Raw genomic sequence first — 23,467 nt, 5'->3', positions numbered from 1 at the left:
CCAGGAAGCAGATGACAGGTGACGAAAATAATCAAAGAGCAATGAGCATGCGCTGTGTTATCTTGCATTATTGTATTTTATTTATTTGATGATTAAAAAAAACATATATTTAAAATAAAATAATAACAGCTGCTGCAGTGTCCGCAAAGCATTAAAAAAACAAAGACCGGTCCTCAGTGAGACTCCAGTCCTATGTTCATAGTAAAGAGCCATCGGCTCGTCAGTGAATGTCACATCACTATATTGAAGACTTTGGTCACATCGTTGTCGCACATGTGCAACAAGCCAGTCAACACCTCCGTAGAGTAAGCGCAGTAAGTGATAGCTTTATTATAACGCAACATTTTGTCACTGCACAGCTAGCTTTGCTAACATCACTTCCACATAGCTTACCTTTGTTTGAGCTTCCTCAAAGTGACGCTACAAATTGGACGTACTTCCCACCGTCTCTGAAAGCGAAGCGCTGCTGAATTCACATGTCGTCATATGCTTTCTTATGATTTATGTAGGTAAATTTATTACCAATGATTAGAAATCATCTTCTCCTCCGAGACAAACTGCGCACTGGCTCAGAGGGCCGCGCGCGCACTACAGGGGGAGGAGATGAGTGGCAGCGGTACCAGAAACACATCATCAGTAAATCGCGTTATTGCTTAGATTTTAATCGGTATGTTTTGCATCCAGTGAAAACAAGAATGTTGACAAATGAACTGGACAATATGCTGACAATTTAATGATATTTCCACAGTTGTGGTTGTAGTGGAAAATCTTAAGGTTACTATGATTATTAGCTGAATCAATGCGTAACAATATTGTGATTCTTGTGTGATGCATGAGCTCATGAGAAAGGCTTTTAAAGCAGGTTCTCTGGTCTTAGCATTACAATGAAGTCATTGGCCTTGACGTTACAATGAAGTAAATCCAACACTATATGTTCTGTAACCAGGTAGATTATCAAACTGTGAATGGAATGAAACCCTCCCCATAAAACTGTAAGCTGTGTTCTGCTTGATGCTCTTCCTCCTGACTGCGATTAGTGAGCAGAGACTTCCAACGCTATAAAGCCTTCGAATAAATACTGATTAAGAATATATTCTTTCTCTGCTTCTTTGGGTTTTGAAACAATTTTCCCTCACTCTTTGTTAAAGAAAAATTTCCACAACATGTTGTTGAAATAAAATCCTGAGTCTTTAGCGTCTGAGACCAAATGTGGTCAAGTCCGAGAACAGATCGAGACCATCGAAAAGTGGTCTCGAGAACAAGACCGGTCTACAACACTAGTCCAAGCGTACATACAAATCCAGTTTGAAGGACTTCATCAGTGAGAAATTAATGTTCTGGTGTAGCTTAGCCAGAGTCCAGATCTTAAACTTGACTGAAAATCTTTTGGAACACCTGCAGATGGCTGTCGGCAAGAGAAGTTCCCATAATCTCAAAAATGTGGAAAATAGAACAGAGCTGGCAAATATGACTCCTATCAAAGAAGATTAAATTGTGAAATTGGATCAAAATGTAAATTAATATAGTATCAGTTTAAGGCAGGCGTGTCCAAAGTCGGTCCTCAAGGGCCGGCATCCTGCATGTTTTTGTTCTCTCCCTGGTTGTAGTAACAACCTTCTCAGCTTGTCAATGTTCTCCTAAGGCCTCTAATGAGCCATCATTGGATCCAGGTGCGTTAAACCAGGGAGAGAACTAAAACACACAGGATGGCGGCCCTCCAGGACCGACTTTGGACACCCCTGGTTTAAGGGTTCATACACCAATCAAGTTATGGCACATTATTTATTTAATTTGAACATATTTATGTGTCTAGTTGAATTGTGCTAGGTAAATGTTGCACTATGCATGGAACAAGTCTTCAATAATTTCTCATTGTCTCATTTTTCACATCACAAAAGGCTGAGACTCACTGTACGCTACATGGATGTTATTCATTAAATCTTGTGTGTGGAGATGGTGAATGCTGGGACAGACTACACCAACCCCATCAATCTATCTGAGTACACCAACTGACTGTCCATAAAGTAGCAGTATAATGTAAATTTGACATGTTTGAGTTTACATCATGTTATTCCCTCATCAAAAACATTCACAGAGTGTTGCTTTGATTCTTTCATGCATGTTTGAGAAATCCTTCAATTTTCCATGTCAGTTATTCAGGTTTGTAAAATGTTTGGGGGAACCAAACACTCACAGCTCCTCCTAGGAACTTTAGCTGTCAAGCTGAGCTTCCACATCACAGGAAGCCCTTCCCAACTCCTCACCCACTCAACTCTTTCAAACTAGCAGTGGCAGCAATTAGCAAACACCTGGTGGAACTGCACATCTGCAATTCATTATATGAACTATTTCTCAGTACAGTCCTCCAATGAATATTTGTGAAAGCTTAATACAGGAATGTTGTTGTGATGACATGCTGAAGGAAAGAGTAGGAGCTTCTTAAAGAGACTATTTCAAGGCATTCAATTGCTAAGTCAAATTTCTTTTAAGTTCCATTTCATATACCTGTATACCACATTTTTATATCAACATAAGGTGACATAATTACTTGATTGTGCTACAAAATTATACTATGTGGCTGGGGAACACATATTACTGTCCCTTTAAAGATACACTGAAGAAAAAACTCATTTCTGTGATAATTTTACATGAAGTTCGGTGGCGGCTGGTGGTGATATTTGAAGGGGGGGCTGGTATATATATATATATATATATATATATATATATATATATATATATTTGTTCTGTGTGATAGCAATGCGCTTCCGTACAATCACACTGATAAAATGAAACAAGATACAATATGTTTTTAAAAGAGGCCCAACTTATTTAAAGAGAAGCTCACTCTGACGACTTTCTGGGAAGCAAAAAGGTTAAATAATCCACCTCGTTTATGCTAATATTGCTCGCCATCGCACCTATTCAGTCTACGGCCACACACACTCGAGGCAAGTCCATCCTGATTGGATGAATTCTGTGGCCGTGGGCTGGCCTTGGGCTGACCTAAATTAGCCCCCGAGGGGGCGTGGCTAGACGCCTGTCAATCATTCTGAGCCATGACAGACAGTAACATGGGCTGTCAGAAGTTAGCCCTTTGGAAAGACCCAGGGATTTTAAACAGTGGTGCTTAAAACCATGAGAGTTTCCAAAAAAATCATTCCAAAATAGCAAGAGCAAAGAATAACCAGCACAGGAGGACCCATCCAAGAACTGAACTGGATTTTGTTTTTTTACTGGGAGGCATCAATGTGAATGCCTACACCACCATGCACTGATAAACCTTATAAATCTTTATGAAACTAGATCCAGAATACTGATGCTAACTCCTCCATTTGCATTATTTAAAGACATTTCTTTCCCCAGTTTTTCCTTTAAAGTTTCAGCAGCAATGTGGAATAACTTATGACATATTGTAGTTGTTGCTGCTAATTCCTCCTGAATAAATAGACCTAAAAATGTTTACATTTTCAGTTCTGCTATCTGTTGTTTTGCCAGTGAGGTGTTGCAAAGCTACATCTGGCATGTGGATTATTTTTTATCAGGAAAAAAATCCAGCTGTTCATTTTTCTTATCAGTTCATAGCAAAAAGTGATATTAAGGTCTTTAGAGTGAACTAAAGTCACTGATGCCTCCTCTTTTAGCAAGCTGGGCATATGTAGAGGATGTGGAACATTTTTAAGAAAAAGCATAAATATTTCTGGTTCATTGTTTCTCATTATGTGTAATATCTAATATTTGAAATATTTAAATAAAGATGCTTCTGTAGAAAACACACTATCATTCAGTAGCAAGGACAATACAAAATGGGGCCTCAACTAACAAATGCAACCACCGCAAATCACAATCGATTAAAGGTCTCTTTGAACTGAACCGGACACGGCCTGGGGGGCTGGGGAGGGCTGCTGCTCCATATTGCTCTGTCAGGAATTTGAACAAAGGGGTCATATATCCTTTTGGATGCAAGGTTAGGTATAAAAGCAGCTGGAGGACATGGATAAAACTGTGGCAGTCCTTTGGATCCAAAACAGTTGCCAGTGCAGCCATGACCATGGGCAAGGTGCTCTCTACACATCTGCATTTAATCTTTAGTTTGTTTAGATGCTGAAAGTAACTGTGGATTAGAGCGCTGCGCTGTGATGCCATAAAGACTCTTCTTTGTTTTCTCAGATCATCTTCTACGAGGAAAGAAATTTCCAGGGTCGCTCCTATGAGACCAGCAGCGACTGTGCCGACATGTCCTCCCACCTGAGCAGGTGTCACTCCTGCAGGGTGGAGAGCGGCTGCTTCATGGTCTACGACCGCACAAACTTCATGGGAAACCAGTACTTTGTGAGGAGGGGAGAATACTCTGACTATCAGCGCATGGGCATGAGTGACTGCATTAGGTCTTGCCGCATGATTCCCATGGTATGGAAGCCTAAATACACAAGAAAACATTTGAAGTGATGAGATGTTTGAAAACAGATTGCCGTCATGTATTTGTATTTATTTTTAATTTGCAGCATAGAGGCCAGTTCAGGATCAGGATTTATGAGAGGGAAGACTTCGGTGGTCAAATGCATGAGTGCATGGAGGACTGTGACTCCATCATGGACCGCTACCGCATGTCTGACTGCATGTCCTGCCATGTGATGGATGGCCACTGGCTGATGTACGAGCAGCCTCAATTCAGAGGCAGGATGATGTACCTCAGACCTGGAGAGTACAGGAGCTTCAGGGAGATGGGATATGGAGGCATGAGATTCATGAGCATGAGGAGGATCATGGATTCCTGCTAGACCCTCACCGTTAAAACACAAGCTGTCAAATAAAGCATATAAGTTCTCTTTAAATGTAGTTTTTTTTCTTCCATTGAAACTTATCTGAAGCTTTCATCCAACTGCAATTTTTTATTTCACCATTCTATTTGTTTGCTCAGAAATACTGAAGTATAGTGTTATTTTGATATAAAGAAACATAAAGTAAATTACCTTCTATTGAAATTATTGAATGCTAATGTATCTACTTCTATGACTTATAAGCAATTTATTGTTAAAATTTTGACGGATGAACGGTTAATACAAAACCTTCCTTTATAGATTTTAATCCTCATATGTAACATGAAGTAGACTAAGTTCAACATAGACACTGAACTGTACAGAAAAAATAAGTTCCATTAATATGCAGTGAGAATAACGAGTATTTCTTATCAGTGCAAAATAGATTGGATACTCAACAGTAAATTCATATCTAAAATTATATTGAAGCATTTGCTTGATTTAAATCAAAATTTTCATATCACAATATTTTATAAATGAGTCATGAGACAATACTAAAACTGAAAGGAATGACAGAGGAAATGTATTGTAGGAATATATAAAAGAGCCTTTCCTGCCCATGCTATTGTGCTATACAGTATGTATAGTAGAGTGTTCTGTTTTGTTGGAAGTCTTTGTTGTTCAAATTCAGTAAATAGAACAAATGTCATTTTGTGGGAGCCACAAGACTTTTCCATGCTGTCCTTGTAAAAATACTGCAAAAACACCAAACACCTTTTCTCCTAATAGCTGATTCAGTCACTGTTACATAATCAGCTGCTACGTTTGTTCATGCATTTGACTAGGAATGTAATGTATTTCAATGAGATAGATAGATAGATAGATAGATAGATAGATAGATAGATAGATAGATAGATAGATAGATAGATAGATAGATAGATAGATAGATAGATAGAGGGGGAGAGGAAGAGATATACTGTATATCACAGCTTAGTGAGGTTTTTTTAAATGTTCAACTGATTTTACTGCAGATAAAAAAAGCATTATTTATTTTCAGTGTATTCAGACAAACTAGGTTACTTAAAGTTAATTAGTTTTAATAGTTTGAATTGTTTTGTTGTGTCACATTATGAAAAATGCATACATTTAGTTTGTACAAAAATTACAGAATCTCAAGCTATAGAGTATTCTACCTTTTCTTAAGTCTTAGGTTCTAAGTCTTACAAATTTTAAGTTTTTAAAAAAATAATAATAACAATAATTTAAACGAGTATCAGTTCTGATCTTACTTATTAATTTATTTATTTTTTTCTAATTTTAAGCCCTAAATGACAAAGTCTTCTCATGATGCAACTCATTTTTATGGTCTAAAAATAACAAATGCATTTTTTAAGACTCATTCAGCCTGAATTAGTTGTAGTTTGATTGTTGAAACTTGGTTGATGTTTCTTATCCATCCATCCATCCATTTTCTGTTCACCCTTGTCCCTAATGGGGTCGGGAGGGTTGCTGGTGCCCATCTCCAGCTACGTTCCAGGCGGGAGGCGGGGTTCACCCTGGACAGGTCGCCAGTCTGTCGCAGGGCAACACAGAGACATACAGGACAAACAACCATTCACACACACACACACCCCCCTGTTGATGTTTCTTAGTTGATATGAAATACTCACATTAAGCATTTCTTAGTCTTTCCGAAAGGTTACTAAAGCGCTCCATGCAAACAGACTTTCCCCACTGATCCATCACATTCTTGAGAAAGATCAAATGTAACCAGACACTTTGAAGAGGCTCTGGTTCCAGGGGATGGTATAAGGAATTGCGTGGTTTAGTACACACTGGAGCTGAACAGTTTGACTTGACTACTTAAAACATTGGCTTTACTGAACTTAGACAACAAGGAGAGAAAAAAAGTTGGATTCACGAAGCTGATTAGCTGTAAGTCATGACCTTGTTTAGCATTTCCACAGCAATGCAGTGACATTAAAGACAAGAAAGTGTAGTAGAGAATAGAAAAGTATGAACAGACTGAAAAATATAACCCTAGAAGAATATAAAGATATCTACGCACCACTGGGAAAAAACTAAATAAAAAATTGATGCACATAGATATTCACAGTACACAAAAAAATTACTTTAGCTAAAAATGTAGATCTTGTATGCTATGTCTCCTTTAATTGAAATAACCTTTGATGTATTAGCACTGGAACAGGTTTACATTGTTCAGGACATACATATAGTTTTCTGCACATATTTTGATATTTTATGAAGTATTCATTTTTAATGATGTTTTTAAATGTCCGACAATACACCCAGAGGTAAACTGCTTGGTAATGGCAGGACTTTTCAGGAATGATTGTTGTCCTGCAAATTCTGTCTTGGAAGATGCACAGAGACCCAGCTTTGCCAGGCTAATGTTATTTGCCCGTTTGGATATTATATTAATGGACCCTCATGTATGCTGTCATGAAAGTTTGAGCCTGCCAGCTCTATCAAATTACCTCATTCTGCTAAGTCCATAAAAAGTACCTAGAAAGTACAACAAATATATTGTAACTTTCTGATACTTAGATAAAACAGAAATGTTTCAAATGATCGTAGCACGACAACAATTATTGGGCTCATCATATGTTTACATATTTCATCAATTCATTTTATTTTAGAATATTTAAAAAGTATATCTGTTTGTCTATAAGCAGTAGACAAACAGAAACTGAATGTGTGGCAGTGAATTACATTATTTTTATTTGCTCAGGTGACAATAGAAGTCTAACAAATATCAGTGATCCTCCTCATGCTCATGAACCTCATTCCACTCATGCCCATGTTCATGAAGCTCCTGTACTCTCCAGCTCTCATGTACATCATCCTGCCTCTGTAGTGCGGCTGCTCGTACATCAGCCAGTGGCCATCCATCACATGGCAGGACATGCAGTCAGACATGCGGTAGCGGTCCATGATGGAGTCACAGTCATCCATCAGCTCATTCATCTGACCACCGAAGTTCTCCCTTTCGTAGATCCTCATCCTGTAGGATCCCCTGTGCTGTAATAAAAGTGTAATAATGGCTGTCAGTAAGCACCTTTAAACGCTAAATGAATCACATTAGAGCTTTTTCCAGTGTGCTTACATGGGGGATCATTCTGCAGGATCTGATGGAGTCGAACATCATACCCATGCTCATCATGCGCTGCATGTCATGGTATTCTCCTCTCCTCAGGAAGAACTGCATGCCCATGTAGTTGGGACGTTCATAGATCATGAAGCAGCCGCTCTCCACCCTGCAAGACTGGCACCTGCCCAGGTAGGAGGAAATGTCAGAGCAGTCGCTGAGGCACTCATAGGAGCGACCCTGGAAGTTTCTCTCCTCGTAGAAGATGATCTGAAACAATGCAAGAGAAAGATCAAAATCACAAATTACGTTTGTGGAGAAAAAGTCAATGGATTTTTGCTTTAATAATCTGTAAATGCATGCTTTGGATATTTTTACCTTGCCCATGATGGAGTCTTAGTTCCCAGGGGATGTTTCAACTTGATCTGCCAACTCAATGATTTCAGGCCCTTTTTATACAAAATCCGAGGGGCCATGATGTGTTGTTATTCAAATGTGCAAAGCTGATGAATTAGCAGTATGACTTTTGCTGAACAGGGGCTATAAAAGTGTGACAATAGTTCCCCATCCATACATTTCTGGCAGCAGTCATCTGCATTGTTCATTTTAAGCATAAGCTTTGTGTGTATGCCATGCGTAGTGAGAAGGTTCTCCATATACAGTAAGGTCAGATCATCAGAGTTAGAAAAACTTCACATAAGATCACATCTCAGACAAAGCCATGAGAGACTGAAGACCTTAAAGAACAACAGATATATGTTTGCATCTCATAATGCTAAAGTATGGTTTTTAAATGTTTCACTTTCTATCTACAAGAGATTTAAAGTAAATCCCAGGTCTGCAGGCCCCTGCATTGTACATTAAACATCCCACATAAGTTATTAATTTGGACAAATCACTCACTCCTTCTCTCTCTTCTAACCATATTTATATTTAAAGAAGTCCTTTTTCAATAAATGCATAAAAGCTAAAAAAAAAAAATTGGCGAAATAATCATGCAAAAATCTAAAATGCCAAAACTTAAAGTGATCCAAACAAAAGCCAGAGAATTTCCTTCCGTCAGAGTATCGCAAATACTTTTTATGATATTTACTGTAACTGAGTTGAACAGCATCCCTCTGGAGTATCAGCATGTTTTTTCTTGTTTCTTTGCAAAACTGAATTTCTAAAAATGTTAACTTTATCAAGGATTATCAAGGGATGTAATATTCAGATTCAGATTTCTCTTCATTTTGAAAGTAGGTATGCACAGCAGTTCCATCATGGAAGCTGCCAAACAAACGTCTCTTTCAATATTCACTGCCTTCCACTGGCCAACTGCCTGAGGTAGATCCATAAGAGAAATATGAAACTGAAGAAATAACTAAAAGATTTTAAATCAAGTTTGCTGGACTAACACTCAAAGGAAATCACTAATAATAATGGATACTCCACTGTTTTAGAGTTTGTTTTAGGTATTTTAGCACTGAATGTATTGAATGCTTTGGTATCTATTCTTAAATTAATCTTTAGTTAGTTCAATAATGCCTTTGATGAGGAAATTATGGTGGAGACATTAGTAAATATGCAAATTATGAAGAATGTACAGTTGTGCCTGTAAGTGCACAGTTCAGATGGTACAATACATATTTTATTAGTATCGTACTTTATTAGTAAATTAACTTAAGAATTTCACCATTGCTGGTGTTACAGTTGATAATGGTAACATTACATGTACAAGTACAAGATAATCAAAGCAACTGATATCATTTACAGTTATACATCAATAAAAACTCCTTCACATTGTTGGTTAAAAATTCAGTACCTTTAATAAACAAAGTGTTTGATATTTACAGCAAGGCTTTTCTTGATGGCTAAAATTCGGTGACCCTCCTGAAGGATCCGACGATGGCGCAGGTGGCACACCAGTCTCGGTACCTCCTATATTCCCCAGGTTTCAGGAAGTACTGTCTGCCTCGGTAGTTAGGGTACTCATAGAAGATCCAGTAGCCATTCATAACATTGCACGAGTAGACATGGCGGTGATGAAAACGGTCAGACACACAAGGACAGTCGTCCATGAACTCCATCATGTGACCGGTGAAGTCGGGCTTCTCATACAGGCGCATTCTGTAAGAGCCTCGATACTGTGTGGCGTAGGAAGACAACAAATGATCAGAAGGTTAACACGAAACGGATCTGACACAGATCTGCCTAAACATCACCAAAAGAAGTCTCTAAGAATGTGTGGAGATTTGAAATTTATGTATTAGGTTGGTGTCCTACCGCTGGAATCATCCGGCATGAGCGAATGCTGCTACTGAAGCCCATCCATCTCTGATAGTCAGGGTACTCTCCCCTCCTCATGTAGTACTGGTGGCCCATGAAGTTGGGTCGCTCATAAATCATGAAGCAGCCACTCTCCACTCGAATGGAGTTGCAGCGGCTGAAGTGCAAGTGAAGGTCTGTGCAGTCGTTGCTGCACTCATAGCTCCGACCCTGGAAGTTCTTGTCCTCGTAAAAAATAATCTAGAGTAGGAAGACATTGGATCAGCAAGAGTCAACTTTGCTTTGTTTCAGTGTTGAAATAAAACAAGTTCACAAAAAACTGTCAAAACATGTTTTGTTTAATTTATAGTCATTATAAGCAGAGTAGATAAACAGCACTCACCTTGCCCATGGTCTCCGTTGGAGAGACTCCCCATGTTTTCAGGGCTTTTTATACCACCTCTTGACAAACAAAGTATTGTTATTCAAATTCTCTCAGAGTTATAACTAAAGGCTACCGGCACATGTTTAGCTTTTTGTTGGAGCAAAAACATTGGGTCAGAAATATGGATTTGTATTTGAAAAAGGATCAATAATTAACTGGTTTGGTGTTTTGACTTGCATGGACAAAGGAAAGGACTAGTATGGTATCCACACATCCAGTGAACAATGGCTACAGAACAATATAGAACAGCTCTTTTACATTAAATATGTTGTCTAACGAAGCAGGAAGCCATTCACTCTATATGCTACTTTACCTGAGCAGCCCCACTGTGGGGAAAGAAATGCGTGTCCATGAGCTGGTTGGTACTCTAGATGTAAAGACTCTATTAGAACTTGTACAGTAGGACGTGCATTTAAATTCTGTGTGTGTGGGGATGTATGATACACTCTGACTTTGATTTTACATCATGTGAGGCTCTTCTTTACAGAATTCACTTTAAATTTGTTCTGTTCTAATTTCAACACAAGTCAATGACGCTACTTGTATAGACAAGACAGTCAGATTTAACGGGGCCCAGATTTAAAAGGGCCCTGAAAATGGAAGAATCAAATGTATGACAAAGTTTTAAATGGCATGTCCTTAGGTTTGTCACAGAACCCTAAATTACCTCTAATAAGGCCATCAGTAGATGTTTAAAGAGAAAGCAATTGCTTTGTATGTATATACGTATGTGTTTAAATATTTAATAGTGATAGCTTTATGATGTTTATGATTGTCACTGTTTTATGCCATTGTTTTATATTAAATATATTTGGCTAAAGTGTAAAGCCTGTCCTTTAAGCACACCAGGGTCATGATGGTAATAGCACATTTAGGTGGGCAAAAAATTGTCATGTTGTGGGATAAAATATGAATGTTTTCCATGTGATTTCTACTCTTTAAATTTACATCATACTCTATGATATTTGGTCCATTCAGAATCTGGACCCATCCTGTCCAGTTCCTCTCCGTACCGTTAGCTGTACCAGTGATCCAGATCATGTCTTAAACCACAGACACCATTTAATCCCACCAGACTGGGAGAGGGCAGCACTGGCATTGTCTGGTATGGTATCCAAATGCAAAATGAAGATGAAACTATGCCAGAAGCTATTGCAGATTCTATGTTTAGACTATGGCTTCTAGACAGTGCTCATTTATTTTTTTGTAATCTCCACTTTTTTTCTATTTGGGAGTCCCTTTCTTGAGACAATACAGTGATGTTTTGGGTAAAAAGAAATGAGAAGATACAAAACATAAACATGACAAGTTAAAGGTCTTATTCAGCAATTCAAGTTTATTGACTTCAGTTAAATCTGTTATTCTCCTAATTGAGCCAACCTTCGGACTGATGCCTCCCCCGTCGCCTCATCTGTGGTACTCTCCAGGTTTCAGGTAGTAAACTCTGCCTTTATAGTTTGGCTGATCATATAGCAGCCAGTGGTCATCCATAACACAGCAGAAGCTGAATTCAGACCTGCTGAGCTTCTGCTGGACATTTGAACAGTCAGCCACCAGCTCATGCATTTGGTCATACATAGCAAAAAGCTTGTAAAGCCTCAGCTTGCAGGAGCCATGATGCTGTCATGTAGAAAGACTCACTGCCTCATTCATTGAAATCACTCACTCAATATAATACTTCAGCTTTAAACATCTTTGAACAAATTCCTAATTTAGTCTCATTTATGACCTACCTGAGGCATCAAAAGCCAAACTCTGATACAGTCACTAATCCCAACCACTTTGATTGTCGGAGTAGTCTCCTCCCATATGGTAGTACTGGTTGCCCATTGACCATAAAGCAGCCAGTCACCACCATGATGGAGTTGCACCTTTTGAAGAACGTGTGAAGGTGTGAGCATATCAGCATCACTGAGGTAGTCATGAGGGTGGCCTCGGAAAATATGATCTATGAAAGCAAACACAAATAATGTTTCACTCATGTAAGAAATACATAGATGAAGATTTTTTAAAAAAAACCTTAATATTTGGTTTCCATTACCTTTTCCATGGTCTTTACAACAGGGTATACTACTGTTCACTGCTGTCCCTAAGTCAAGCCATGGTGCTTTATAAAAAAAACTGGGAAGCTGTGTGATTGCACAGCATTAACTATTGTCATGCAAATATTTCCCACAGAGTGATGATGGATCTGGGATGGGGTTGCATGGATGGGAGAATTCTGTTGGTGAGTACCGCATTATTGTACTTTGTCTCTTGTTCATCACTATTTTTACTGAACATAACATTGTTCAACAGAAAGTATTTGCAGGAGCATCAGAGAGAGGAAACTGACATTCATTCGGGCTGAGGTAATGTTCTGTACCATCTACATGCTGATGTGGGCCATCATGATCTTGATAGAAAGTCTTACTCAGATCAAGTCCACCACATGAAATCTTTACAAACGAAAGAGAAAACATGTAGTCTTCCTTGAGCCTCAGTCACAAAATGTTAGGCGTTACAAAGAAACATGTGCCTCACGTGGGCCGAGATGAGAATTGTAAAAAATCATGTGTGTCAGTTTTGCAAATTTTTCAGTTCTATTCTTTCAGGACTGGGTGGTCACAGACTAATTTTGTTTTTTCCTTCCACAATTAACATTCTGGAATCAATGATTTCCCTTCACACAGTCTTGTGTTGCCCCTAAGTAGTTGAATAACAGTTATCTTTATTAATTTGATCAGTGCAGACAGAACACATGCACAATGTGACATGAGATTTATGTTAGAATTGACTCATACATGAGCCTCTCTATAAATTTTAATTCAATGGGGTATATGTACTGTCGATTGTACGTGATCAATTCCATGGCAGCCTGGCTTAAGTAGCAATCAAACTGTTTGTAGTACAGTATCTGATATTGGTGACGGTGGAGTGTCATTGTTCTAACGCTGTCTTACAACACTATTAATAAACAAGGCAGATATCACCATTATGATAGGATTATTAGTAAAAATGAAACTGTGATGTTTTAATGATGTTTAACAACTATGTGTTTTTCTTTAGTATTCCCGCTTCATTGTGCTGGTGCTGCCTACAACCTACAGAACATTTTAGACTCCTTTTTGTAACTGCTTCATTTGAAGTGAGAGAATGTATGATGATGAGGTGAACAGATTTATTGTTATTTGTTGCTTTTGTTGAAGTTTTTCTCAATTCAAACAGACAATGTTCTGCATCCATCCATCCATCCATCCATCTTCTTCCGCTTATCCGAGGTCGGGTCGCGGGGGTAGCAGCTTCAGAAGGGAGGCCCAGACTTCCCTCTCCCCAGCCACTTCTTCCAGCTCCTCCGGGGGAATCCCGAGGCGTTCCCAGGCCAGCCGAGAGACATAGTCCCTCCAGCGTGTCCTGGGTCTTCCCCGGGGCCTCCTCCCGATGGGACGTGCCCGGAACACCTCACCAGGGAGGCGTCCAGGAGGCATCCTGACCAGATGCCCAAGCCACCTCAACTGGCTCCTCTCGATGTGAAGGAGCAGCGGCTCTACTCTGAGTCCCTCCCGGATGACTGAGCTTCTCACCCTATCTCTAAGGGAGAGCCCAGCCACCCTACGGAGAAAACCCATTTCGGCCGCTTGTATCCGCGATCTCGTTCTTTCGGTCATGACCCAAAGCTCATGACCATAGATGAGGGTGGGAACGTAGATCGACCGGTAAATCGAGAGCTTCGCTTTTTGGCTCAGCACTCTCTTCACCACGACGGACCGGTACAGCGCCCGCTTGACAGCAGACGCTGCGCCAATCCGCCTGTCGATCTCCCGCTCCCTTCTTCCCCCATTCGTGAACAAGATCCCGAGATACTTAAACTCCTCCACTTGGGGCAGGACACCCCCCCTGACCCGGAGAAGGCACTCTACCCTTTTCCGGCTCAAGACCATGGCCTCGGATTTGGAGGCACTGATCCCCATCCCGGCCGCTTCACACTCGGCTGCGAACCGATCCAGCGAGAGCTGCAGATCACGATCTGATGAAGCCAAAAGGACCACATCGTCTGCGAAAAGCAGAGATGAGATCCTGAGGCCACCAAATCGGATCCCCTCAACACCTTGGCTGCGCCTAGAAATTCTGTCCATGAAAGTGATGAACAGAATCGGTGACAAAGGGCAGCCCTGGCGGAGTCCAACTCTCACCGGAAACGAGCCCGACTTACTGCCGGCAATGCGGACCAGACTCTGACACCGGTCATACAGGGACCTGACAGCCCGTATCAAAGGGCCCGGTACCCCATACTCCCGGAGAACCCCCCACAGGGCTCCCCGAGGGACACGGTCGAATGCCTTCTCCAAGTCCACAAAACACATGTAGACTGGTTGGGCGAACTCCCATGCACCCTCCAGGACCCTGCTGAGGGTGTAGAGCTGGTCCAGTGTTCCACGACCAGGACGAAAACCACACTGCTCTTCCTGAATCCGAGGTTCGACTATCCGACGGACCCTCCTCTCCAGGACCCCTGAATAGACCTTGCCAGGGAGGCTTAAGAGTGTGACCCCTCTGATGAAGACCCCAATGATGAAGGAAAACCTTGGACTTGGTGTTCCCTCGCCCGGACGCGGGTCACCGGGGCCCCACTCTGGAGCCAGGCCTGGAGGGGGGGCACGATGGCGAGCGTCTGGTGGCCGGGCTTTTACCCATGGAGCCCGGCCGGGCTCAGCCCGAAGAGGAAACATGGGCCCCCCCTCCCATGGGCCCACCACCCGTGGGAGGGGCCAAAGGGGTCGGGTGCACTGTGTGATGGGTGGCGGCCAAGGGAGGGGACCCTGGCGGTCCGATCCTCGGTTGCAGAAACTGGCTCTTGGGACGTGGAATGTCACCTCTCTGGTGGGGAAGGAGCCGGAGCTAGTGCGTGAGGTCGAGAGGTTCCGGCTAGAAATAGTCGGTCTCACCTCGACGCATGGCTCTGGTTCTGGAACCAGTCTCCTTGAGAGGGGCTGGACATACTTCCACTCTGGAGTTGCCCAGGGAGAGAGACGTCGGGCAGGAGTGGGCATACTTGTTGCTCCCCATCTCGGCGCCTGTACGTTGGGGTTTACCCCGGTGAACGAGAGGGTAGGATCCCTCCGCCTACGGGTGGGGGGACGGGTTCTGACTGTCGTTTGTGCTTACGGGCCGAACGACAGTTCAGATTACCCACCCTTTTTGGAGTCCTTAGAGGGGGTACTGGAGAGTGCTCCTCCTGGGGACTCCCTTGTTCTGCTGGGGGACTTCAACGCTCACGTGGGCAACGACAGTGAGACCTGGAGGGGTGTGGTTGGGAGGAACGGCCCGCCCGACCTGAACTCGAGCGGTGTTCTGTTGCTGGACTTCTGTGCTCGCCATGGATTGTCCATAACGAACACCATGTTCAAGCATAAGGGTGTCCATATGTGCACTTGGCACCAGGACACTCTAGGCCGCAGTTCGATGATCGACTTTGTCATCGTTTCATCGGATCTGCGGCCGTATGTCTTGGACACTCGGGTGAAGAGAGGTGCGGAGCTGTCCACTGACCACTACCTGGTGGTGAGTTGGCTCCGGTGGCGGGGGCGAAAGCCGGTCAGACCTGGCAGGCCCAAACGTGTTGTGAGGGTCTGCTGGGAACGTCTGGCGGAATCCCCTGTGAGACGGAGCTTTAACTCCCATCTCCGGCAAAACTTCGAACACGTCCCGGGGGAGGTGGAGGACATGGAGTCTGAGTGGACCGTGTTCCGTGCCTCCATTGTCGAGGCGGCCGATCGGAGCTGTGGCCGCAAGGTTGTCGGTGCCTGTCGCGGCGGCAACCCTCGAACCCGTTGGTGGACACCTTCGGTGAGGGATGCCGTCAGGCTGAAGAAGGAGTCCTATCGAGCCTTTTTGGCCTGTGGGACTCCGGAAGCAGCTGATGGGTACCGGCGGGCGAAGCGGCATGCGGCTCGGGCGGTTGCTGAGGCAAAAACTCGGGTGTGGGAGGAGTTTGGAGAGGCCATGGAGAAAGACTTCCGCACGGCTTCGAGGCGATTCTGGTCCACCATCCGGCGTCTCAGGGGGGGGAAGCGGTGCAGCACCAACACTGTTTATAGTGGGGATGGTGTGCTGCTGACCTCTACTCGGGACGTTGTGGGCCGGTGGGCAGAGTACTTCGAAGACCTCCTCAATCCCACCAACATGCCTTCCACTGAGGAAGCGGAGCCTGGGGACTCTGGGTTGGGCTCTCCAATCTCTGGGGGCGAGGTCGCCGAGGTGGTTAAAAAGCTCCTCGGTGGCAAGGCCCCGGGGGTGGATGAGATCCGCCCGGAGTTCCTTAAGGCTCTGGATGTTGTAGGGTTGTGTTGGTTGACGCGACTCTGCAATATCGCATGGACATCGGGGGCAGTTCCCCTGGATTGGTTCTGCATTATACTAGCAAAGTTTTTTTCTGGAAATTAAGGCTAAAATGAATATAAATATGACAAAAAAAACAACTGTCTTCTGTGCTATCTATATTCCCCTACAGTAGGTCAATAGTCTATAATGCGTCTGATGGAGCCGACCCTGGCACTCCTGCCGCCCCACTCACTGAACCTTTTATACTCTCCTGGTCGAATCAGGTACATCTTGCCTCGATACTGAGGGTGATCATAGAAGAGCCAGTTCCCCGTTCTAACATTGCAAGAGAAGATATTGTGAATGTTGAAGCGGTCCACTAGACTGGGACAGTCGTCCATCAGGTCCATCATCTGGCCACCAAACTCAATCCTCTCATACAAGCACATTTTGAATGACCCAGGCTCCTAGGATGGAAGGGAGTAAAATGATATATTACATCATGTCATCAGATATGTCATAATCAAACAGCAAGTAACCAAATGTTGCTTTAAATCGATTGCACCACTCAAGGTGGCACCATGTTGTAGTAGCTCTGTTGCTTAGGGACAGAGCAGACTGTACTTTTTGAGGAAGCTTAGAGCCTTCAAGATTTGCAGCAAGATGCTGCGTATATGAAGACCGTAATATATTCTGCCATCGTCTGTTGGGGTAGCAGCATCAAAAGCTGGGACTTAAAAGACTAAGCAAAATAAAAAAACACTAAACTAAACGAAAAAACAAAAACAAAGGCTCTTTCTGCTCTGTGGAACATCTGAATATTATTATTATTATTATTATTATTATTATTATTACTATTATTAGTAGTAGTAGTAGTAGAAGTAGTAGTAGTATTGCTGCTGTTATTATTATTATTATTATTATTGCTATTATTGTTATTATTACTATTATTATTATTATTATTATTATTATTATTATTGTAATGCAAAGCTGAATTATTTATAACATCAAGGAAATTACAGAGAATCCTGAACATCTTCTTCATGAGACGGTGAAACAACAAAAGAGTGTTTTCCGTCAGAGGCTTCTTTGGATTGCTGTAATACAGACTGCTAGAGGAGATCCATCCTGACAATAGTCATCAGCATCAACTCTGAAGAAAACTGGACAATATGAGTCAGGTCACGTTTCTTTGTACAGCAGAATTCAGGCAGTTCACAGTGCTTTACACCATAAAAACGTCATACAGTAATCAATTATGAAACAAGCAATAAACCTTAGATTTTGTCAAATGCCATCAACAAAATGATCAAAATGATCATCATGGGGCGTGCTGTGGTGGCGCAGGGCGTTAGCACGCCCCACGTTTGGAGGCCTTAGTCCTCGACGCGGACGTCGCGGGTTCGACTCCCGGTCCCGACGACCTTTGCCGCATGTCTTCCTCACTCTCCTTCCTGTCTGCCTACTGTCAAAAAAATACGAGCCACTAGCGCCGCAAAAACTCTTCGGAGAAAAAAAAAAAAAAAAAGATCATCACACATCAAATATATTGATCATTGTTCCAGTTATTGTAAATCAAATGCAACTCAAAACAAATGGGTTTTTAGCCTCGATTTAAAGGAACTCAGTGTTTCGGCTGGTTTGTAATTTTCTGGAAGTTTGTTCCGGATTGCATAGAAGCTGAATGCTGCTTCTCCATGTTTGGTTCTGGTTCTGGGGATGCAGAGTGGACCAGAATCAGACGACCTGAGAGGTCGTCTGAACAACAGCAGATCTCATATTGAAAGGGTGGCTCTTTCCAGGAAGTCTTTTGATGTCAAACAGTTCCGTGGTTTTTAAACTGAAACGTATTTCAAACCCTATTCTCTGAGCTACAGTGAGTCAGTGGAAGAACTTTAAAACTGGGTGATGTACTCCATCTTCCTAGTATTAGTCAGAATGTGAGCAGCAGTGTTCTGGATCAGCTGCAGCTGTCTGAGTTTTATGCAGGCCTGTGAATACACTGTTGCAGTAACCAGTGAAACAATAAAAATATTCTTCAGGTGATGGAAGACTGACTTTGTAAATATATTTATATGTTTATGAAGGTTCATCACTACACCCAGGCTTTGGACCTGATCTCTAATTTCTCACTGTAGTAACTGAAGCTGTGTGCTGACAGGTCCAAAGATAACTTCAGTTTTGGTTCTGTTCAGTTGGAAAAGTTACGGGACATCCGCATATTAATTTTACCTCCATATCAGGTACAAAGTAAACGTTGACTATCACTATTTGTCTTATGAGAACATTTACGCTTGTTGTTTTTATAGTTTTATCACTTAAGGCTGCATGGTGGAGCATTTGTTAGCAGTGCTACCTCCCAGCAAAAAGCTCTAGAGATTTAAATCTCAGGCTCAGCTTTAATCTTTTTTAAATAAATGTTTTTAAACATTTAAGGACAATATTTTCAGAATTATCTGTTTAAGGTGAACTTTAAGGTCAACAGATCTATTTACATCTGCTAAAGTTTTGATTATGTTTTTTCTACTATTCACATCGTAATAAAAAGTCACTTTCTATCCCACCTAGTTTCTGTTTAGGAAAATAGTCACAAACTAAATACCAGTTACTAAATCAGGAAGCTAGTTTCTCACAGTGACACATATATCAGCTGTGAGTGCATCATCATTTTAGCTGGTATCTGGTGTCTGTGCAGCATGTTGTGTTGACTTTGCCCTCAAACAGCAGCTCACCGTGTGGATGTGGCGACAAGAGCCGACAGAGTCGCTGACACCCGTCCAGTGGTGGATGTCAGGATACTCTCCTTTGCTCAGGTAGTACTGGTTCCCAGTGTAGTTGGCTTTTTCGTAAATCATGAAGCTGCCACTCTCCACCCTGATGGAGCCGCACCGGCTCAGACTCCTCAGCAGATCTGCACAGTCCTTGGAGCACTCAAAATGGCGCCCAGAGAACTCCCTGTTCTCATAGAAGATAATCTGCATGTGGAGAAAACGGGATGACTCACACCACCCCGCAAAAAAAGAGAGAAAAACTTCAAACAAGTAAAATGCAGGTAATATTGAAGTCCTCTACCTTTTCCATGCTGCTTGCCTCACCTGCCCTGCCTGCACCGAGCCTCATGTGATCTATGCCAGCCTTTGAGGACTACAGCCTGAATGGGAAATGCAGAGTCTGCATGTGGAGTTCATATTGTTCCAGCCAGGAATCACTGGTGTTTGTGTATCCCTGTTGTCCTAATCATATGTTTTGGAATATGCTAAAATAATATGTATATGTATGAAATATGTGTTATATTAATTTGTGCCCCCAACTAAGTTACTCAGTAACATGTGTTGGGTTGTGGAGCTCATGCATCATTACTTTTACAAGTAAATGTAATTTTCAACAGGAACATGTTTCAAACAGAAATTAAGACAGGCACTAAGCAATACAGTGTACATAAATTAGTACAGTGTATATGGAAAGTATTCACAGCGCTTCACTTTTTCTGCATTTTTGTTATGTTACTGCCTTATTCCAAATTGTATTAAATTATTCTTTGCACATATGCACAGTGAGCCCCTCAAATACCCCAAGACTCACTTTGGTCAGCTTCTCTTTCCTGTTGTGGGAAGGGCCACCATCTTTATTTCTGTACCAACTGGCTCTGCTTGATGACCAGCAGTGCTCTCTTCTGAATGGTGGCCACACCACAACACTGAAAGAAGTGTTGTGGTGAAGAATGGCTGGATTCATACTGAGTTTACATTACAGACAGAAGACTTTTTCTCATAGTAATAGCCAAATTAACTTTTTTGGAAATATTAAATGTAGAACTGTTTATATTTTCACTATGCTTTGAGTGTAACTCATTCTACAAGTTGTGTTAAAGGATGTGTCTCTGCAAATCTATATTTGGAAGGAGTTCAAAATGTGCTTTGTCTATTATTCTTAATGATAAGTGATCTTAGGTTGGAGTCCTGTTGGTCAGGATCTCGCTGTAAGATCAGGTAAAGCAAACTCTCCTAAATATATATTTTTATCATAAAGTGGAGTTAAGAACAAGGAAAAGCCTCCATCTTGATTTGGATTTTTCAGTCATCCATCTGTCTCAGTAAAAGGAGTCTGGCAATAAAGTTTTTCTGCTGAAGATACTGAATGTCTACTATAGGTAATGCTTCAGAACATGACATGAGTCAATGCTGGGAGTATTTTATTTATTCCTCTGGTCAGAGTCAGAATATCCAAGCATGTTACATCTTCCTGGAAGAAGTTGACCTTCAAATGAAAAGAGCAAGAGCAAAATTGAATCCACTTGAGCACTGATGCCATTTTCATCAGCGTGTGAAACATGGAAAAGAGCAGGCGTTTTATGAGAACCCTTTCTTAGAGATCCATCAGACGTCTGATGGAGCCAATCCTGGAGTTTGCGCCTTTCCATTCACTAAAGCTCTTGTACTGGCCGGGCCTCAAGTAGTAGTGGCGCCCCCTGTAGTTGGGTTGCTCGTACACCAGCCAGTGGCCGTCCAGGATGTTGCAGGAGTTGAAGTTGGCCAGGTGAAAGCGACCCATGAGGTTTGGGCAGTCATCCGTTAACTCCATCATCTCACCATCCATGTCGAAGTGCTCGTACAGCTGCATCCTGAAGCTGCCTCTGTGCTGGAGTAGCATGTCGGATGGAACCATTAAGAACACATTCATGCTCACATTAAGCCTGGAAACAAATTACCTAGATATAACTGAAGGTTAGAGGTCTTCACTGTTTCTGTAGAGACCATTAGAGCTGTTAATAGAACTGATTTTTTATTCCATTTGAACCCGAAAGGTGGATATTTTTCAGATCATTATGTGTCATCTGCTTCGAATAGTAAACTCATCTGGGTGAAACCTGTAGTGATGAACTGCCTTATTGCTGAAATGTGCTGCACAAATAAACTTTATTTGACTAAAGGTTCCGTCAGATAAAATAATCTGGTACCTCCACTAAGATAGGGATTCTGAAACACGTTAAAATTAACTTAAAAAGGTCAGTTACAATACATCATTATAATTATGATTCATCTTGATTTTTGTTTGTAGATATCAGGCCTGCTCTGGATGCAGACTGTGGGAGAGATGTTGGGTAAAACAGTCATACAGATCACTGTCCAGCCCTAAAGTTACTGTGGCTTCAACAGTTATGGAAGGAGCTGCTCCTGCATCTGAAGGGAGATTCTACTTCATCTAGAAAACAAATTTCTTTCTAGGAAAAAAAACTAGATTTGTTCCATTATATATTTTTAAACAAAGTGACCATTTTTACCCACATAGATACTTTCTTGCTGTCTAACTAAATATGCCAAAAGTTGTTAAGAATTCTTGAGAAAATTGGATTTCTGGTGAAATTCTAATATTTGTTAATTGTCTATAAAAACAGGAGTAAAATAGCCGGTTGCTCTGATTGGATAGCTGTACTGGCACCACTTTGCATCATCTCAATTGGAGTTGAAAAGGGAAACTTTCTCAATATTCTTCACCGCAGAAAATAAGTAATCATTATAACGTGATGTCAAAGTCAGCCTGTGCTATATAAATCTACAATCTTGCTGGTTTAAAAGACAACTTACAAAGGGGATCATGAGGCATGACTGGACACAGTCATTCATGTCAGTCATGCCCATGTAGTCAGAATACTCTCCCGTTCTCATGAAGTACTGGTTCCCCATGAAACCCGGTCAGTCGTAGATCATGAACATGCCGCTCTCCACGCGTATGGAGCGGCAGTGGTCAAACATTGAGTGCAGGTCAGCACAGTCGTTCATGCACTCATAGTGATGGCCTCCAAAGTTTCTGTCCTCATAGAAGATGATCTGATGGAGCAGAAGGAATCATCCTGTCACTATAATCACAGCATGTCGAAAAGTGAGACTTCAAACTGAACACAGACCTTTCCCATGATGGCTACTGTCCAAACCCAAACAAATATCTTTTTATACCATGAAGTGTCCAACTTTATATCCATGGGGAAGGATGTTCAGCTGCATGTTATGATTCAAAGCAGGCCTGCTGTCAGCAGACTACAGGAGTCTTTCTGCTCCTGTATGCAGCAGAAAGCAGCTTCTAGCAACAGCCACAGCATGGACATGCACTGGAACAGTCACTGCAGATTGTTTACACAGCCTGTGTTTGCTTTGAATGCATTGTCTCCATCACAAGTTAAAAAAGAACTGTGGAAGGAATTCACAAAGCACCTTCTCCTTTTTTTGTTGTTGTTTTGCTCAAGTTTTTTGCTTGGATTTGGCTGGATTTATGTATCATTAAATAGGTGCAGTCCTGCCCACCAAGTCCAGCAGGTTGGTGCAGCTACTTTTTTCACCGGGTCCTGGTTATTCTAGTTTCAGCCACAAACATTAAGGATGCAGAAGTGAAAAAAAAATATTATAATTTGCAGAGAATCCCAGGTACTGAGCTGACAAGGCATTCCTTAGAACTTTAAAAACATGTGGCTGGAGGAATGTTGTTGGAACAGTTTCCCGAAATCAATAATTGATGATTCTGAGACATTTAAAAGACGCTCTCTCAGTGATTCTTTGGAAGAGGGATAAAACATGTCCTCTGGATAAAGCACAGCATTTGAATAAAATATACACA

At 41.8% G+C, this 23,467-nt stretch overlaps 5 protein-coding genes and 2 pseudogenes across 5 annotated transcripts in view; 2 read left to right on the top strand and 5 right to left on the bottom strand.

Moving 5' to 3' along the window:
• The window catches only part of LOC114148448 (gamma-crystallin M2-like), a 47,933-nt gene extending 43,101 nt beyond the window's left edge, over nucleotides 1-4,832 (top strand). The window contains exon 4 of the mRNA XM_028023771.1: nucleotides 4,775-4,832. Within this exon, the coding sequence (XP_027879572.1) occupies nucleotides 4,775-4,778 (4 nt within the window). The 3' untranslated portion in view covers nucleotides 4,779-4,832. The remainder of the gene's footprint in view (nucleotides 1-4,774) is intronic.
• On the top strand, nucleotides 3,999-4,832 carry LOC114148458 (gamma-crystallin M3-like). Its single transcript, XM_028023785.1, has 3 exons — nucleotides 3,999-4,057; nucleotides 4,168-4,407; nucleotides 4,503-4,832. The coding sequence occupies exons 1-3, from the start codon at nucleotides 4,043-4,045 to the stop codon at nucleotides 4,776-4,778; spliced, it is 531 nt and encodes a 176-aa protein (XP_027879586.1). The 5' UTR covers nucleotides 3,999-4,042; the 3' UTR covers nucleotides 4,779-4,832.
• Nucleotides 4,833-7,385: 2,553 nt separating this feature from the next.
• On the bottom strand, nucleotides 7,386-8,296 carry LOC114148456 (gamma-crystallin M1). The gene is made up of 3 exons (XM_028023783.1): nucleotides 8,245-8,296; nucleotides 7,885-8,136; nucleotides 7,386-7,799 (listed from the first exon to the last, which is right to left on the bottom strand). Exons 1-3 carry the CDS (start codon nucleotides 8,251-8,253, stop codon nucleotides 7,524-7,526), a joined length of 537 nt encoding a protein of 178 aa, XP_027879584.1. The 5' UTR covers nucleotides 8,254-8,296; the 3' UTR covers nucleotides 7,386-7,523.
• A 1,355-nt stretch (nucleotides 8,297-9,651) lies between these two features.
• On the bottom strand, nucleotides 9,652-10,537 carry LOC114148465 (gamma-crystallin M2). The gene is made up of 3 exons (XM_028023793.1): nucleotides 10,517-10,537; nucleotides 10,132-10,374; nucleotides 9,652-9,992 (listed from the first exon to the last, which is right to left on the bottom strand). The coding sequence occupies exons 1-3, from the start codon at nucleotides 10,523-10,525 to the stop codon at nucleotides 9,720-9,722; spliced, it is 525 nt and encodes a 174-aa protein (XP_027879594.1). The 5' UTR covers nucleotides 10,526-10,537; the 3' UTR covers nucleotides 9,652-9,719.
• A 1,245-nt stretch (nucleotides 10,538-11,782) lies between these two features.
• Nucleotides 11,783-12,540, bottom strand: LOC114148845 (gamma-crystallin 1-like; annotated as a pseudogene).
• Nucleotides 12,541-16,979: 4,439 nt separating this feature from the next.
• LOC114148842 (gamma-crystallin S-1-like) lies at nucleotides 16,980-19,978 on the bottom strand. Its single transcript, XM_028024327.1, has 3 exons — nucleotides 19,954-19,978; nucleotides 19,591-19,889; nucleotides 16,980-17,325 (listed from the first exon to the last, which is right to left on the bottom strand). The coding sequence occupies exons 1-3, from the start codon at nucleotides 19,976-19,978 to the stop codon at nucleotides 17,053-17,055; spliced, it is 597 nt and encodes a 198-aa protein (XP_027880128.1). The 3' UTR covers nucleotides 16,980-17,052.
• A 1,088-nt stretch (nucleotides 19,979-21,066) lies between these two features.
• On the bottom strand, nucleotides 21,067-22,932 carry LOC114148450 (gamma-crystallin M3-like; annotated as a pseudogene).
• Between the last annotated feature and the right edge of the window lie 535 nt (nucleotides 22,933-23,467).

This window comes from Xiphophorus couchianus, chromosome 7, assembly GCF_001444195.1.
Source record: "Xiphophorus couchianus chromosome 7, X_couchianus-1.0, whole genome shotgun sequence".
In the NCBI taxonomy this organism is placed as follows: Eukaryota; Metazoa; Chordata; class Actinopteri; order Cyprinodontiformes; family Poeciliidae; genus Xiphophorus; species Xiphophorus couchianus.
The sequence above is the reverse complement of the archived record's forward strand: the minus strand, read 5'-3'. Positions and strand labels throughout refer to the sequence as shown.